At 51.2% G+C, this 18,570-nt stretch overlaps 1 protein-coding gene across 3 annotated transcripts in view; it reads left to right on the top strand.

Moving 5' to 3' along the window:
* Positions 1-1,037: 1,037 nt before the first annotated feature.
* EMID1 (EMI domain containing 1) overlaps positions 1,038-18,570 on the top strand; it is a 62,402-nt gene continuing 44,869 nt past the window's right edge. For all 3 annotated transcript variants that reach the window (XM_020996471.2, XM_020996470.2, XM_020996473.1), the window contains exons 1-2: positions 1,038-1,404; positions 16,371-16,484. In XM_020996471.2, coding sequence (XP_020852130.1) covers positions 1,205-1,404; positions 16,371-16,484 — 314 coding nt within the window. In that variant the 5' untranslated portion in view covers positions 1,038-1,204. The remainder of the gene's footprint in view (positions 1,405-16,370; positions 16,485-18,570) is intronic.

Below are 18,570 nucleotides of genomic sequence, written 5' to 3' on the forward strand. Positions count from 1 at the left end.
ACCTGGAGAACCCAGTCTGAATTAGGGAGTCCTAGCAGGGACCTTCTGGTGTGGAAGTCTGCCTTCTGCCTTTCTTCCCTGAAGAACACTTGGGAGAGATGTCAGAGAAGGACCACAGGCACTTAACTCTAGACTCAGAAGGGACCTCAGAGGCCATTTTAATACAACCCCCTCCTTTTACAAAAGAGGAAACTGAGGCAAAGAGGGCAAGGCATAGGAAAGGGCCCTGGATTTGGAATCAGAGGACTCAGTAGACGACAGATGCATGGTGGAGAGGGTGCTGGGCTTGGAGTTGGGAAGACCTGGGTTCAAATCCTGTCTCACACACTTCCTAGCTGTGTGGTCCTGGGTAAGTCATCTCTACGTGCCTCAGTTTCCTCCTCTAGATGGTCTCTGTTGTCCTTTCCAACCCTAAATCTACCATCCTTTAAACCACTCAGTGCCTCAGTTTCCTCCTCTGAGGTCCCGGTCTGCTCTAGCTCTTGAGCCCTAAAATGTGGGTTCAATTCTCAGCTCTGCTGCTTATTGAGAGACCTTCACGGATCGTGTCAACCTCTCGAGGCCTCAGTTTACTCGTCTGCAACAGGCTTGGGGTTAGAGGAGAGGATCTTGCAGGTCCAGGTGCAGAGCCTGTGATAAGCTCCAAGGTCCGACCCAGCTCTTGATGCCAAGACTAAAAGGTCGAGGAGCAGGGCACTGGGTGACTGGAGCTTCCTTACCACCCCAAGCCTCAGTTTCCTCCTAGGTAAAACAGGAGGATGGGGGATGTGCACGGTTCCTTCCAGCCCCGAATGCCCTCACCGCTTCTCGTCTCCGCTCTCCCGGGGCAGCTCAGGCTCCGCCCCGCCTCTGGGCGCCGCGGGGGTCCCCCCAGCCTGTGCCAGCCCCCACCCCCAGGCCTGGGAGTCGGCCGCCCCTCGGAGCTCCCCTTCCGGGTTGGGGCGGCCCCGGCGGCGCTGGGGGGCGGGGGTGGGCAGTGCCGAGGGGGCCGTCCCCCTGGTTCGTCCCCTCCCCCCGGAGCTGCCCGCCCCCTCCGGGCTCCGGGGGGCTGGGAAGATGAAATCGGGCCACGTCCGGGGGAGAGGAAGGGGCTGAGGCTGCGAGCGAGGCAGGGAGCCAGGCAGGCGGCGTCGGGAAGCTGGGCAGGAGGGCAGCGGGGCCGCGGCGGCCAGAGGAGGGCTCGCTCCTGCATCCCGCGCCCCACATGCCCCCCGCGCGGGCAGCAGCAGCAGCGGCAGCGGCGGTGGCGGCCGCGGGCACGGGCACCATGAGGAGTGGGCGGCATCAGCCTGCCTTGGGAGCAGCCGCCTGGGGGTGGGCACTGCTCTGCCTCTGCGCCCTGCTCCCCGGGGGCCACGGCACCTCTTGGAGCTTCGGAGGAGCCGCCCAGTTCTCCCGCCGCAGGTAAAGCCCGCCCCCCACCCTTTCTTTCCCCGGAGGGAGAGCTCGGAGCCCCTACTCACCCCACTCTCGCAGGGCTGGAGCTGCAGCGTGAGAACGGAAGGAGCCCCGGGCAGGGAGAGGAGGGAGCGGGGCAGATCCCCTTCAAAAATAAATGGGGCTCCTGACCAATGGGGGCTCTCAAAGTGGGGATTAGCCCACCCCTCAAAAACCCCAGTCACCAGCCTGAGACTTGCGGCTGATCAAGAGATTCCCCAGCCTTACTTTCTGCCCCTCTGGGGAAAAGAACGGACCTCCCCTCCCCCAGCTAACTGGGGAGGGAAATTGATGCTCCAGCAGTGATGGGGTTAAAGGGACCCTACTTGTCACACTAGCTCCATGGGTGACTGACTGCCCTCGGCACACCCTCAGACTCCCCACTGTCTGATCGAATGCTGGGACTAGAGAAGAGGGATTTTGAGCAGGTGACTTAGGGAGAAGGTGACCTCCCCCACCCCACCAGGGGCACAGACAGACGCCCTATAGGTTCTCAGACATGGGCTGGGGGAGGAAGGCCCCGAAATGGGTCAGTTCCCCTGGAAGTGGAAGGAGAGAGGGGTTGGTGGGGCCCCTGCCTCCAACGTCCAGCTGCTCCCCTGCATCGTGGGAAATGTCTGGTAGTGACCTCCCCATGAGGCCACCTCCCCTGGGTCCTATCGGCTCCCTCCTCCCCTTGCAAGGCCCCTGGACCTTCCCTTAGTGCCCTCCTCCTCTGGGGTTTTGCTGTTATTTTAAACTTTGGACAGAGGGATTTCTTCCCCAGAGAAGTGGAACCAGGACCAGGGGTCACAGGTCATTAGAGCTTAGCCAGGACCTCAGAGACGTCTAGTCCATCCCCCTCTTTCTTCAGTTGAGGAGACTGAGGCTGGGACAGGGGATATGCCCAAGACCCAACACTGGTAGAGGCTGGAAGCAAACCCCAGTCTCCTGCCTCCCCTTGTTAGAAGCCCCGTCTCCTCCCATCCAGTCAAGACACTGAGCCACGAGAGGAGGGGATGGGAGACCCTCTGATCTTCTTGGGAAATGCGCTTTTCCCAGGAAAGGGGTGGGGGGGGATAGATTAAGAGCCTTCCCTGACTCTCTAGAATCATGCCCCCCTCCCCTGCCCCTGCTTTCTTTTCCTCCTGGTAGGTGCCAGAGAGTATTTTCAATTTCTGAGCTGCCCACCTGGCCTCTATCCCTGATTTGAAGAGGATGTACATTTAGAAACAGAAGAGACAATTAGAGGCTGCTTGGGCCAACCCTCTCATTTTAGACAGCAGGGCAACTCCCTTCCCAAGAAGTTGGCTGATTTGTCTGGGGTTCCACCAGACATTCATGACTGAACCAGGATTTGAACTCGGATCCCCTGACTCCCAATCCAGTGTAATTACCATTGCACAGTACAGCCTCTCAGTACACATCTGCACTTTTAAATACATGTGCGGAAGTGTTAAAAAAAATTACCAACATGTACATGTGTGGTGTTAACAAAAAAAAACCCAAAACCTAACCAACCCTGCCATACTGGAGGGCACTACGATTCCATGGGCTGCAGCTCAGTCATGTAAAGAGTCAAGGTGGCTTAGAGAATAGAAATACGGAATGCGCGTGGACAAGGGCAGTGTGGAGTAGTGGCTACAGGCTTGGACTCAGGAAGACCTGGGCTCTGGCACACACTGGCTTTGGGACCCTGGGCAAGTAGGTCACTTAACCTTTCTGTGGCCCCAGGCAACAGTGTGAGGCTGTAAGGTGTCAGTCTCCTTGGGGAAAGGAAGCTCCCTCCCTTACCAACGGAGTCACAGGTTCAGCCCCCGCCCCACCCCCAAAAAGCATGGTGCATACAAATGGCTCTAATAAAATGCTTGTGGAATGAAGTACAATCCTACTCCTGGTTGGATGACCCCAGGAAAGTCCCTCCCTGTCTCTGGGCCTCAGTTTCCTTTTTTGTAAAATGGTTGGACTTGATAAGCTACAGGGTTCCTCAGTCCTAAATGAAATCTTACATCCTCCACTAAAGCCCTCTGAGTGTGGGATTGAGCTCAGGTTCTCCGAGGTTGGACAGACTGAGGCAGGATGATGCAGTAGAGAGAATGCTGGCTCAGCAGTGAGAGGACCAGGCCTCTGATGAATCCATATGACCTTGGGCAAGGCCCTCTGCCTCCCTCAGCCTCAGTTTCCTCATCTGTAAAATAAAGCAATTGAACTTGCTAGCCTTTGATGTCCTTCCAGGTCTGGTTCTGGGACTTTTACAATTGGGAAAGGCAAAGAAGAGCATTAAATATGCAGTGAGCAGGGACACTGGGATAATAAAAATTTGCACAAGTCTGAGTCTAGAGGGGTACTGGGGTACAGGAGAGACATCTAAGAATCCCAGCTGACTCCTAGGAACTACACTTTTCCCATGCTGACGTTGGGACTGAATTGGGAGGTAAGATTAGGTGACCCCAAATTCAAAGCCCTCTCTCTCTGGGTCCCCAGGAGAGCCAGGTGATCCTCAGCCTACAAGGCCCCCTGGGAACCGGTATCTTGTCTTTTGTAGAATCTGTCGGCCAGGATTCCAACTTGAATCCAGCCCAGGAGGCCCTAACCAGACCCCTGGCTTCTCACAAGATTCTAGCTTCAGAGCTGAAAGGGACCTTAGAAATTATGGAGTCTAAACCTCTCATTTTACAGATAAGGAAACTGAGGCTTATGTGGTGGGGCCAGGATTTAAATCCAGGTCTTTTGGATGACTGAGCCAGGACTCTTTCCAAGGAGCCCAGCCTGATCTTGGAAGACTAAACTGAGACATTCCTTGAGATGTAGTTAGAGCTTATCAAAGCTGGGACCACTTTGCACATCTTTTGGCCCAACCCCTGTGCTCCTTTCCCCAAGGAAGGCTGTTATGACAGGCCTGGCCCTGTGGTCCGGAAAGGGGAGAAAGATAATCTCTCAGAGAACTCTGGCCTTGCTTCTTTATCTCTGGGGTCTCCATGCCTCTCACCTGCTCTCCCCTCTCAAGGGGCCCCTTACAGCCACCTAGACAATGAGGCTGACCCTCTTCCCAGCTTTTTCATCCCCTAGTCAAAGAGTCCGGCCGTGGCCTTCCCACCCCCCACAGATTCTATTCTCTTCTCCTTTTCAAAGGAAGGCCTTTCCCTTGCAAGCAGGCAGGGGCCCACTCTTCAAGATCTGTTAGAGACGGAGGGGAATACGGAGGAGGAATGAGTGATCATGGGAAAGGGAAGGGTATGTAGGAGGTTTCTGTCCACCCCATATGGTGTGAGGGGGGCATAAGGCCTCCTCCTTCTGGACAGGAGGAATAGATGCTGCTGAGAACATGTACGATGGTCACACTTCAGAGCTGGAAAGGGCACCAAGGTCATCTCTTCTTTTTACAGAAGAGCAAACTGTGGCCAAGTGATGGGGAATGAATTGGCCAAGATCACACAGCAAGTGACCTGGTCACCAAGTCAGAGCCAAGACTCAAATCCAGGCTGTCAGCTTATAAAAGGGACCTTCGAGGTTATCTAGTCCTTACCGACAGACTGAGGCCTGGTCATAACATGACTCAAATGATTTCCAGTGGAGTCAGAGGAGCTGAGTTCAAATCCTGTTTCTTTCTTTCTTTCTTTTTTACTTTTTTTGGGGGGGCATTTGGGGTTAAGTGACTTGCCCAGGGTCACACAGCTAGTAAGTGTCAAGTGTGTGGTCTGAGGCTGGATTTGAACTCAGGTCCTCCTGACTTCAGGGCCGGTGCTCTATCCACTGCCCCTCAAATTCTGTTTCTGACACTTCCTAGTGGGCAAGTCACTCGCTGCCTCAGTTTCCAGAGGTCTAAAATTACTTGATGGTCTATAAGGTCACCCCTGGTCATTGGGGTGTGATTCCGGATGTTTATTTGTTTATTTTTAAACTATATCCTATGGTCTCTCAGCTTCCAGAGTCCTTTTCTCACAGTAGCCTGTGAGAGAAGGAGTGGAAACATTATTACCCCCATTTTACAGATGGGGAAGCTCAAGGCCAGTCATGGGATACAGGGCTGGAAGGGACCCTAGAAGTCAATGAGTCCAGTCTCTTTCTTTGTGAGTTGGAACTGCCTCTCTGATATGAACGTATCTGGGGAAAACAACAGTGGGTGGCTGGAGGTAGTTAGCCATCCTGAGGGTATCTGGGTACTTTGTTCAATTTGGAAGAATGGTTTTCTGGGGGTCAAGCTGCCGACCTGGAGCCAGGCAGTCCCAGGCTACTAGACCTATTGCTCAGTGACCCCTGGGTCTCGGGCTCCTCCACTTTGGTCTTGGACAGAAGAAATGGACCCAGTGGCAGGCCAGACTTGAGTTTACTTCTTGTTTCTGACACTGGTGGTGGGTAAGTGACTTAATTTCTCCTGTCCTCAGTTTCCTCTACTGTAAAATGGGGTCATACCTACCCACTGAGCTGGTATGAGGCTGAAATGAAATAAAAAATTGTTAAATAAATAAAATAAATAAAAACTGTTAAAAATATCAGCTACTTTATTTTACATGTGGGGAAACTGAGGCTCGGAGAAAATAGTGATTTGGCCAAAGTCACACAGTTGGTAAGTGGCAGAGGGAGGATTTGAACCCAGGTCTCTTGAGTTCCAGCTCAGTGCTCTTTTCACCTGTCTCCCCCAGGGGTTGTGAGGATCATGTCACATAATAATTGGTAAACTGCTTTGCACAGTGCCTGGCATGCGGTAGGCGAGATAGAAACGTTAGCTATTATCCTTATTATTTTCAGTCCCCTCCACTGCCTCCTAGTCAGCTTCCTTTTCTGGAAGAAAGCTTGAATTTCAGTCATTCACTGTCAGAGGCTGGCATTCCCAGGCTGGCACATTCAGAGGAATGGCCCATCAGCCCCTTCTTCCACCTCCAAACTCGCAGCCTGAGGCCCCCATTTCTGAGTGGAAGGAGGAGCATGGGGTCCTCACCTCCACTTCCCCCCTCTTCCGGCCCCTCCCACACACCCCCAGGGCCCCGAGGTTCTGTCGGTTGGCAAGATAAGGGGCATAAAGGAAGCTTTGTACAAGGGGAGGGGGAGGCCTGGGAGCAGCTCCAGCAGCCCAGAGGGGCCGTGCCCCCTGCCCCAGGAGTATGCCGGGAATGTGAGAACCATAACGGTAGGCCCCAGCCCCTGACGGTGCCAGATCCCCTGTGGGCAGAACCAGAATGAATACCAGTGGGAGGTGAGAACCCCAAAAGCTGCTCTGTCCCTGCCCACCACCCCTGCAAGGTTGACCAACTGCAGCCTTGTTTAAACTGCCCACTCAGGCCTTCCGTCAGTGGCCTCTGAAGGACTTTCTGCGTTCTCCTAGGCAGAAATGCTCATGGGTATTTCCGAGATGGAAGGAACCTCAGAACCGTCCCATCCACCCTGTGCCCTAAAAGCGAGTGACTAGTGGGCTTCCAGCCTCTGCAGCCTCTGGAGGCAGCCTGGCCCCTTTGGGATGAGCTCTCATTGTTGGTGGGTTTTTTCTAGACATGAAGCCTAAACCTGCCTCGTTCCCACTTCCGCCCATTCCTGGGACCAATGAGTCCAGAAGAAAGCTCGTCCTTCCTTGTGACAGCTCTACAGAGCATTGGAGAGAGCAAACGTGTTCCCTCCCCTCAAATCTTCTCTCCTCCAGGCTAACGGATCCTTCACCAGATCCTTGGGGGGCCCGTGGATATCCTGGTGTGCTAGGGTGGAAATTGAAGATTTGGAGTAAGAGAACATAGTTGAAATCCCACCTTGGTCATGAACTACCTGGGGGACTTTTGGGTATTGCTTCCCTTCTCTGGGCCTCAGTTTCCCCATATGTAAAATGAGGGAGTTTGACTATTTGACCTCTGAGGTCCCTTCCTTTCATGGTCCTAAATCCATGAAAATGTGATTCCTCTGACGTCTTCCCTAAAATGTGAATGCAGAACTCCAGGTGTGATCCACCCAGAGGAGAGGCCCACAGCTCTCTCACCTCCCTCACCCAGGACCCTCTCACCATGCACCCAAGAGCACGCTAGCTTTCTTGAATGTCATTCCTGAGCTCATGAATCCTCACAGAACCCTTTGAGGGAGGGCAGGGTGATTAGCCCGGTTTGAGAGTGAGGAAACTGAAGAGCAGAGAGGTCACTTTGCCCAGCCTGGGTGAGGCAAGGAGAGGATTTTAGGTCTCCTGACTTGTAGTCCAGGAAGGTCTTTCCACTTCAGCATGTGGGGAATCTTCATTGTTCCCTGGGGGCCTCTGGGAACTGGGTAAGGAGGCAGGGCCAGGAAGAGGTCTCTGCTACCTGGAGGAGGAGGTTGCTGCTGCCCAGCACATTTTTACAAGCTGGGGAACTGGCCATGGTCAGAACCTATGGCTCCACTCCTCAGCCGATGGCCTGGACTTTCTGAGGCCCCCTCTGATTCTGGCCACCTCTGACTCCGAGTTAGCCCAGAATAGCAGAAAAAGGGGATCTGGACTTCCTGCCTCTTTCCAGCTGTGTGATCTTAAGCACCCTCAAGTTCTCTGGGCCTGTGTCCTGCTCTGTAAAATAAGGATTTGGACTGGGTGACCTCTCAGGTCTGTCCCGCCTCTGAGTCTAACCGTCATCTGAATGCTCTGTCAATGGGCAGGGTGGGTTTGTCTCCCCTCTCCCCCAACTTTGCACTCAGCTTCTCCAACTCTTGTCTCTCGCTCATAATGGGTTTTGGCCCCCAGCCCCATTGGCTGCCTCCCTCTGCTCTTAGCTCATATCCATGCTCCAGATCTCAGCTCCGGGCCAGGCCTCTGTTGGGATCCCGTTCCCAAGGGTCCCAGGAGAGACAGGTCTTCTCTTGCCAACATCCTATGTGCCACTCATTCCAGGGGAGGTGGGCAGGAGAGCTGCCAGGTGGCACGTGGATACCAGGCCAACTGGTCCTTCCAGTCTTATCAGCCGCCATCACTAGCCTCTGGTATAGGAGCGGGAGGCCCTGAGAAAGGGGCTGGGGTTGGCTCTGACACCCTGATCTGGCCCAGCCCTGGTCCCCCTCTGCCTTGTTGCAAAGGAATCTTCCTCCCGCCTCCCCTCTCCAGGGGGGCTCTGTGCCCTGGCGCATCCCCAAAGGCTCGTACTGTGCTCATAGGGCAGCTCAACTCAGCAAGGCTCTCCAAGACGCTACCTCACTTGGCGTCCCCCCCACCAGCCCTGGCTCAAGGGAGCGATGGGTGATACCAAGGTGCCAGGATGCAGGCTGATGGGATGATCCTCTCCAACCCACCGAGATCAAAGACCTAGCTCAGCTCCCCAGCTCTGGGTGGGAAGCAGATGCTATTCCACAGGCAGGATGTCTAGGAACATCTGGGGGACCCACCACCACCACTGTAACCTTGGCACATCTGTTCATACAGCTGTCTGCTCCCAAGGCAGGGTGGGGTGGGGTAGAGGGGTTCTCTCCCCATAACTCACAGTGAGAAACGGGCTTCATATCCTGGCTCTAAAATCTCCTCCCTGTGAAACCTTGGGGCAATTCCCTTAACCTCTCTGGGCCTCAGTTTCCTCATCTGTAAAATGAAGGGGTGGGATGAGCTGGTCCTCTGAGGTCCCTTCTAGTCCTAAGTCTGAGCTTATGAGCATCTGATCCAGGCGCTCAACCTGTTTTGAGTCAGGGACCACTCTAGCAACGTGGTGAAGCCTAGAAACTTCTTCTTCTAAAAATTTTCTGAATAATTAAAAAAAAAAGCTTCTGAGGCCAGAAACAAATGCCCTGCTCCCGTCACTTCCTGACAGGGAAGCTGGGTGCCAGCAGGCGCCACCCTGGGGACTTGACTGGCCTGTGCTCTAAGCCAAGCTCTCTCTGGGGGATGAACTAACATGGTTTCCCTAGGTGTCCGCTATGTGCCCTTGAAGTACCTCGGGAGGTCTGCTAGGGTGGAAACGGCCCTGGCTCTGGAGCTGGACCTCTCTGGGCCTCTGTAAAATGGGGAGGTTGAGCCTGCTGACGTCTGGGGCCCCTCCTGGGTCCTGATCTGCGGTCCTAAGAATAGCAGGGATTCCTGCCCTGCAGAAGCTTACGGTCTAGCAGGGGAACGAATGCTGATGCTTATTCACCTACTGAGAACTTGTTAAGCTCCAGGCCTTACCCTGGGCGCTGGGGATACAAGGTCAGAAATGAAATATTGCAGGGGGGGCTGGGTGGCGCAGCGGCTAGAGCCCCGGCCCTGAAGTCAGGAGGACCTGAGTTCACATCCGGCCTCAGACCAAACACTTGACACTAGCTGTGTGACCCTGGGCAAGTCACTTAACCCCAATTGCCTAAAAGTTAAAAAAAAATATTGCCTGTCTTCAAGAAGTTTACTATCTACAGGGGGGAAATACCATGAACACATAGGAGTAAATATAAATACCTACCAAGTAATGAGCAAAATGTCCAAAATACAAATACCTGCTGAGTGAGGGGGCAGCAAGGTGGCACCATAGTGGATAGAGTACTGGGCCTGGAGTCAGGAAGACCTGAGTTCACATCCGGCCTCAGACCAAACACTTGACACTAGCTGTGTGACCCTGGGCAAGTCACCTAACCCCAATTGCCTAAAAGTTAAAAAAAAATATTGCCTGTCTTCAAGAAGTTTACTATCTACAGGGGGGAAATACCATGAACACACAGGAGTAAATATAAATACCTACCAAGTAATGAGCAAAATGTCCAAAATACAAATACCTGCTGAGTGAGGGGGCAGCGAGGTGGCACCATAGTGGATAGAGTACTGGGCCTGGAGTCAGGAAGACCTGGGTTCAAATCCAGCCTCTGACACTTTCTAGCGGTGTGACCCTGGGCAACTCATTTCACCCTGTTTACCTCAGTTTCCTCATCTGTAAAGTGAGCTGCAGAAGGAAGTGGCAAACCACTGCAGTATCTTTACCAAGAAAACCCCAGATGGGGTCAGGGAGAGTCAGACACGACAGAAGAAAAGCCCAACTGAGTAATCTGGGGAGGGCTGAGCTGGGAAGAACCCAGACACTGGGGAAATCAGGCAATGCCTCACATTTAAGGGTTACGAAGTGCTTTTTACTGTGTGACTTTGGACAAGTCCCTTACCATCTGGGAACCTCAGTTTCCTCTTTTGTTAAAAGAGGGGAGCACCAGGGATAGCACAATGATCTTGTAGTCAGGAAGACTTGAGTTCAAATCTATCACTGACTAGCCTGTGTGACCCTGGACGAGTCACAATTTCTGCTTGCTTCTGTTCCCTCGACTCTACAGTGGGGATAATAATAGAGCCTGAACCTCCCAGCGTTGTGGTGAGGATCAAATGAGATAATATTTGTAAAGTGCTTAGCCCCTAATTGGCCCCTGATCAATGCTTGCTTCCTCTGAGGTCACTTATAGCGCCTCTGAGCCTTGTCTGCCCTCTCCGCTACAGCCATCCTAGTCTTGATATTTCTCATTTTTGACTCCCCATCTCCCACCTCCACGCTTTTGTACGGGCTGCCCCCCCAAGCCTGGAATGCCATCCCTCCTCATGTCCAACTCTTGTAGTCCCTGGTTTCCTCCAGGACTCACCTTAGGTGCTGCCTGTCTCAGTGAATGAATGAATGAATGAATGAATGAATGAATGAATGAATGAATAGCAAACTATTTAAGTACTTTTTTTGTGCCAAGCCCTCTCCTAAGGCCTGGGGATACAGATACAAAAAGCAGACAGCCCTTCCCTACATGAAGCTCACGCTTTAGGCCCTTCTCTGTCCCCCACCTGCCAGGGCCCTCATTCCCCAAAAGGGGACCAGGGTTGGGCCAGATCAGGGTGTCAGAGCCAACCCCAGCCCTCACTTGTTTGTGAATATTTGTATGTGTTTGTCTATGGACATCTTGTTTTACCTGATAGAGTGTAAGCTTCTTGAGGGCAGCCATGATTCAGGGAGGGGTTTTTGCCTTTGTATTCCCAGTGCCTAAATACCTAACACAATGCCTGGCACATAGTAGGTGCTTAATAAATGCTCATTGATTGATTACTTGGTTCAAGAGAAGAGAACATTTGAATAACTCATTTCCAGTGACCTCTAAGGGTGATAGCACAAAGATTGTTATCTCTCTTGCAGGTGGGGAAACTGAGGCCCAGTTGACCTCCATCCCCAGCTGGTAAATGTCAGCAGAGAGGTTTGAACTAGATCCCTCTTGGCCCCTGAGATACTCTCAGTTAAATTGTCATGTTATCCTGGGTGAAACCCAATTGTAATCAAAGCAGCCCCAAAATTGGAATCTCAAGACCCAAGTTCAGATCCCATCTGTGATACTTCCCCTCCATGCAGGACTTTGAATAAACGATTTAAGCTCTTCTAGTCTTAGGTTCCTCATCTGTAAAATGAAGCAGTTGAGCTAGACCACCTGAGGCCCCTCTAGCTGTGGATCTGGGAGGCTCCAGGGCTCCCCACCCCCAGCCCGGCCCCGAGCTCGCTTCAGTGTCTGCCTCCCAGCCACTCTGGTCTCCAGGAGGTCGATGGCTTGGGATTCTCTGCCCAGACAGCCAGGCCCTGCTCTGGTCCCAAAGAGTAGATCTCAAGTCCTGGCTCACCAAAAAATAAACAGGGCAGCCGCAGGCCTGGGCGGCACAGTGGGTATGATTTTAATTACAGAAGAAAAGATGGGAGAAATGTTTTCTCCTCCCCTCTGGTAAAGAGAGAACATGCCACAGTGGAAATTCTGAATAGACACGCACGCCCACCGAGCCAGCTGCTGGAGACCCAGGAAGAGTGTGTGTGTGTGTGTGTGTGTGTGTGTGTGTGTGTGTGTGTGCGTGCGCGCATGCGCTAGAGTGCGGGTGCATGCATGCATGCAGTCACACCTGAGAATGGGACCGGGAGGTGTGTATATGCACAAGCGTGGGCTGCCCTGTGCATGAATGAGTCACAGTGTACATGGGATGGCATCCATGGGTATGTGGGTGTGTCATCTAAGAGAACAAGGAGCCAAGCCAATAGAGCCCTGCCTAGGAACTAGCCATGTGACCTTGGGCAAGTCCCTTCCTATGACAAGGAGCCAGTTCTTCCCTCAGCTGTAAAATGAGGAAGTTGGACCAGACCCATCTTTTTTCCTTTATTATTTAAATTTTTTTTATTCTGACCTTAAACACCAAAGACAGAGCACATTTCCATAAGCGCAGCAGAACATGAAGAGGATTGTACATGAACCGCAATCTCTGGTTCCCATTCCACACACTCACTACTTTCAAAAGGATCCTGCTTGTTTGGGTGCTGTTCCGAGCTTTCTTTTGTCCCCTTCTGTGGACTTCTAAGAATGGTTCCACGGCACTCGCCCTCTCCCTCTCCCTCTCTCTCTCTCTCTCTCTCTCTCTCTCTCTCTCTCTCTTCTCTCTCTCTTCTCTCTCTCTCTCTCTCTTTCCCTCCCTCCCTCTCTCTGTCTCTCTCCCTCTCTCTTTCGGTATCATTATTGTCAATTTTCCCTCAACCCCTTCCGGTAAAAACTAAGAGAAAGAAGGGGGGAAACCCCTTGTGCCTAATAAGGTGTGTCTCCTCCCACCCTTGAGTCCATCGCCTCTTTGTCCAAATGTGTCCCATCATGGGTCCTCTGGAGATGAGGTTGACCATTGCATTGATCAGAGTACAAGTCTTTCAAAGCTGTTTTTCTTTATGATTTTGTTGTCCTTGTATAAACTGCCCTCCTGGTTCTGCTCCATCCACTCTGCATCAGTTCATGCTACCCAGGGTTCTCTGTAGTCATCTCCTGTCGAGTCTTATGGTGCAATAATATTCCATTGTATTCCTGGGTCACAATTTGCTCAGCCATTCCCCAGTGGATGGACACTCCCTCACATTCTAGTTCTTTGCTTTGCTCTTTTCCCCCATTTTAATCCCTGCTTCAAGACCAGAAAGTTTATTTTCCTTCTGGCTGTTCCCTCCCTAGTATCATCCTTCCCCTTAACCTCCCTTCCCCATCCCTGGTTGCTTCTTTGCTGAGTTTGATGTATTTCTGCACCCAACTATTTGTGCACACGTGTACTCAACCTTCTTTTGTCTATTTCAGATAAGAACGAGTGTCATCTGATGCCTACTCCCCCACCCCTTCATCCATGTTTGTATATTCTTCTCACATACCTCAGTTATGAAAAATAGTAAATTCCACCTCTTTCTTCCTTCCCATACAAGAGTATTCCTCTTACCCTCCCTTCTTGTTCTCCTCTTAAAACCTCAAAACAGAACCAATTTGTCCCCAGGTCCTCTGTTTTAATATTTAATTCCCTCAGTACCCTTTGAAAACCCCAAAGTTCTGAAGAGACACATTTCTTTTTTCTCTACAAGACTTATTAGCCCTGCAATATCATACAACCCTTTCCAATTACTCAAATAAATTTACCTTTCTGGATTTCTCTTAATTCCTATGTTTGCACTTCAAAGTTTCTATATAATTATGGTCTTTTCATTAGAAATAATCGAAAGTCTTCTATTCCACTAAAGATCCATTTTCTTCCTATAAGACTCAGCTTTACAGGGTAAGTTAATCTTGATTGTAAGCCTATATCTTTTGCCTTCTGGAATACTGCATTCCAAGATCTCCTCTCTTTTTAAGTACAAGTTGCCAGCTCTTATGTGATCCTGTCCTTGGGTCCTCGGTACTTGAATTACTTCTTTCTGGATCCTTGCAGCATTTTTTCTTTGATGTAGCAGTTCTAGATTTTGACTCACATTCTTGTGACTTTTTCTTTAGAGGATTTGTTAGGAGGTTAGTGATGGACTCTTTCCATCTTTGTATTTCTCTGTGGTTCTAAATAGATTTGGGTAGTTTTCACTTGTGATTTCTTGAAATAGAGGTTTTTTTTAAAAAAAACTTAGGTTTTTAGGGAATCTGATGATCCTTAAATTATCTCTCCTGGACCTTGTTTTTAGGGTCTTACATTTTCTTCTACTTTTTTCAATTTTTTAATTTCATTCTACTATTTCTGGCTGTCTCATGGAGTCACTGATTTCTGTTTGTTTCTAATCTATTTTTCATTTACTTGGGTAATGTTTACAACTATTTCTTCTGAATTATTTGTTCTACTTCCAGGGCTTCTCTTCATAACTTTTCTTTCATTTTTTATCCCTTGCTCATTTCTTCTAGGTAACAATGTTTTCCTTCTGGAATATCCGTTCATTTTTTTCCTCCTTTGCGTCTCTGCTTGCAGTTGTTAATGGAGTTGTTTGCTCTTTCTTTGGTGGGGAATTCTTTGTTGTTCAAGTTTTTCAATTGTGTCCAATCTTTGTGACTCCATTTGGGGTTTTCCTGATAAGGACACAGGAGTGGTCTGCCATTTCCCTCTCCAGCACATTTTACAGATGAGGAAACTGAGGCAAATAGGGTTCAGTGACTTGCCCAGGGTCACATAGCTGGTAAGTGTCTGAGGCCAGATTTGAATTCAGGAAGTTGAGACTTCCTGAGTCCAGACCCAGCACTCTCTCTACTGTGCCCCCTGGCTGCCCTAGGGTGATCTCTGGCTCTTCAAAATTTTGGTACTGGTCAGTGTTTTCTTTAGTTTACTCATCTCTGCAGCATTAGTCCCTAATTGGGGCTTTGTAACAGGGCACCAGGCTCTGCTGTCTGCTGCGCTTTGGGGTGGAGTGATGGGTCTTGCTTGGTCTTTCCCTGGGTCTCCTGGTCCACTCTGATCTTCATTTCCAGGGGTTATGCCCCTTTGGGTCTTTGAGATTCAGAGGTCTGGGTCATCAGGGCTTCTCTGGTGTCTCAAGACAGAGTGCTAGGGACCCTGGCTCCCCTGGACCTGAACTGAAAGGGTCTGAGAGCCGCCGCCTTGCTCTAGAACCGGTCATTATCACTTAGTGAAGATTCCAAGGTTCCCCCATCCTCTGGGGTTTTCTCAGAAGGCCCTCAGCTCCTTGGGAGAAAACCCTGCAGCCTAAGTTGGCTTCAGTAGTAACCCAGCTTCCTAGTGCCTGTGGGCTTGGGAAGACCTTTGTGTACAGTTTTGGGGTGGAAGATGCCACTAGCTCCACTTTCTCTTTGGATTTCTTGATCATTATTTGGTCTTGCACAAATTTCAGGGTTTCGCTGGAGTTGTCATGGCCAGAAATCCACAGTGATTGTTAGGGTTCTCAGTTCTGACATTCTCTGTTCTAAAGCCCCTCCCAGTCTGACATTCCATGTTCTAGGTTCCAAAGCCCCTCCCACCTTAGACATTCCATGTTCTATCATTCCAGAATCTCTGACTTCCTTGGCCATGCCCCTGGGTCCAGCCCTGGCCTCCTTGTCACAGTAATATCCCCTTTTGGTTTTTTTTTCATATTCTTTTCAAGTCTCTCTCTCCTCCCATTCAATCCTCATAATGACCCTTGAGGGAAAGGCATACTCATTCCTATACCACTGATAAGGTCCAGAACAGGGCAGTGACTTTCCCCAAGGCTACCTGGGTGGTCAGTGGGTGCTGCTGGACCGTAGGTCAGTGTGGACCTGTCCATCTTCCAACCCACTACTGCCCCAGGCTAGTGCAGGGCTGAGGGCTACCCTCCCAATGGCCAACTGAGTGTCTGTGTCCTGGTAAGCTGTATCAGGACATTCCTAGCGCTCAATGAACCTCAACCTTCTCTGAGTCAGGGGGCCCTGCCCTGTTCACTGGAGGAGGGAGGGAAGATGAGCGCTGAGCCTCCCACCCCTCAGGCCCAGCCCAGCTGGCCTTCATGAGAGCGAGGACCTTACTCTGAGGAGTAGACAGTAGAGAGAAGGCTGCTGGCCCAAGAGCCTCTGCGTGTCCACATCCATGGCATTCTGGGGATCGGGGTGTTGTCCTCTCTGGGAAATTCCACTTCTGCCCCCAAGGAGTTGTGGGAATCCAAGCCAGACTCAGAAAACCCATGTGAGATGGGGGAAGGGCTGGGCATTCTCAGAGGGGATGGAGGTGCCTGTGGTGGACGGAGCAGGGCCCTGCAGGGACGCTGAGGCCCTGGGGTGGGGGCAGGGAACGGGACCTGAAGCTTCTGCTGTGGTCTATTTTTCAGAAACTGGTGCTCATACATAGTGAGCCGGACTGTTTCCTGCCACGTCCACAATGGCACCTACCTGCAAAGGGTCCTACAGAGCTGCCGGTGGCCCATGAGCTGCCCTGGGAACAGGTAAGAGAAGCGGGATCCTCGGACCCTGACACGGCTCAACCTAACCCAGAAATCACTTACTAATCTCCTGCTGCATGCACATTGGACTGACCGAGGCACTGGAGATACAGAGCCTCCCCCAGCCACCCAGCTTAGTGTGGACACTGCTTCCTCTCCACCATCATCCTGGTCACCCAGGCTCACAGCCTAGATGTTGGTCCTCAATGCCGCTTTCCTCTGCCTCTCCTCTACCCCATATCCAATCAGTGCTTGAGGCCTGTCCGGTTTACCTTCAAACATTCTCTCCTATAGTCATTCATTCATTCATTCATTCACAGTGCTGGTGCATTCATTCAGCAAGTCATAAAAGATACATTCATTTATTCACAAGGAAATAGATGCCTTCAGCCAGGGCACCCATTGTCAATAAACATTTGATCAGCCCTCGCTGTTCCCCCAATGCCATCCTGGTCATTGTGAGGGAGATAGATGATTCCTGTCCTCAAGACACTTCCAGTCTCTTTGGTGAGGTGATATGTAGACCTGGAAAGAGCTCTGCATTCAGTAGGTGCTTAATACCTGTTTAGTGATTAGATGATTGTTACAAGTTAAATAACAATTAGAGAAAGTAGGTATACAGAATGTAAGCATGTTAAGGTCAGGGACCAGCTCATTTTTGTATGTCCAGGGCACGTAGCAAGCAGGAAGGAAATGTTTGTTGAGTACAGTGATAATGATAACTGACATTTCTATGGTTTCTATAGTCTTCTAGTATACTGTTGTATATAATAGTTGTGTATACTGTCTTATATAGTCTAACCAGAGGTATCTAGTTCTATAGGTTTACATGGTGAGTGTATAAATTCTCTCCCTTGATTTCAGTTCTCCAGTGAGTGGCACAGACAGCGAGTATGATGGGAGTTCAGAGGAAGCGGTTCAGGGTGGTAGTGAGAGAGGGCTTCCCAGGGGAGGTAGGACTGTATGGTGAACCTTAAAGAACAGGCAGATGGCTGGGCAAGAGGAGGAGGTGGACGGAGAATCTTTCAGGGGGTTGGGGAGGGTCAGCACCCAGTCCATTCAGGGATGGCCAACACACCAGTCCAGCTTCAGAAGGAAGGGTCTTAGATGAGGGAACCAGGTATATGTAAGTGCAGAGTTGGGCTGGGTCTGATCCCCCTGGACGAGTGTGGTCCTCCCCCCTCTCATCTTCTTCCTCAAGCCACGTCTCTCCTTTGCCTGTCGCCAGCTGCTCTGGGATCCATGTGGGCACCAATAGTCAACTCCTTCCCCCACCCCCCACCCCCCACTCCGGTGATCACAAGCCCTTCTTGAGGCCAACGTCATGGGCAGTTTTTATATTGGTAACCCCAGCATCTGGCATGGGGTCTTGACCACAGGAGGCCCTGAATAAATGTTTGTCAGACTGAATTGAAGCCAGATTGTGGCAAGCCTTGAATGCCCTCATGTAACATGTGAAACAGAAGCTGGACTTTCTCCAGCATCCATACAGGTCGGTTTGGGTGTCTGGACACAGATAGAAGCAAACAACAAGGCTCCTGGAAGCCATTTCCCCTTCCCCTTGCCCCCAAATTTCTCTCATCTTTCTCCCCTCTCTCTGTCTCTGTCTCTCTCCCTTTTCTCTTTCTCATCTCTCTCCTCTCTCTCATCTGTCTCTTTTCTTTCTTCTCTCTGTCTGTGTCTCTTTCTCTCTCTCTCTCTGTCTCTTTCTTCTTCTCTCCCTCTCTTTCTGTCTCTCTGATTCTCTGTCTCTCCCAGTACACACGCGCACATGCACACACACACACACACACACACACACACACACACACACACACGCGCGCGCGCGCGCGCGCGCACACACTAAGCCCAGGAGAATAAAGTGCCGTCAGCATGTGTTTATTAAGCACCGCTGGTGGGCTGAGTGCTGGGAATGCCAGAATGGGTGAGCCCTGGTCCCTGCCCCGTGGGAGCTCCCCATCTCGTGGAGGGGCCAGGACACAGAGGAAGGCAGATAATGCTCAGGACCAGATGAGGGATCCAGGCTTGAAAGGAGCTCCGGACTTGGAGCCAGGTGAGACCTGAGTTCTAACCCCATCTCTATTACAGG

Source organism: Phascolarctos cinereus, unplaced genomic scaffold, assembly GCF_003287225.1.
Source record: "Phascolarctos cinereus isolate Bilbo 61053 unplaced genomic scaffold, phaCin_HiC Scaffold_4;HRSCAF=312, whole genome shotgun sequence".
Lineage (NCBI taxonomy): Eukaryota > Metazoa > Chordata > Mammalia > Diprotodontia > Phascolarctidae > Phascolarctos > Phascolarctos cinereus.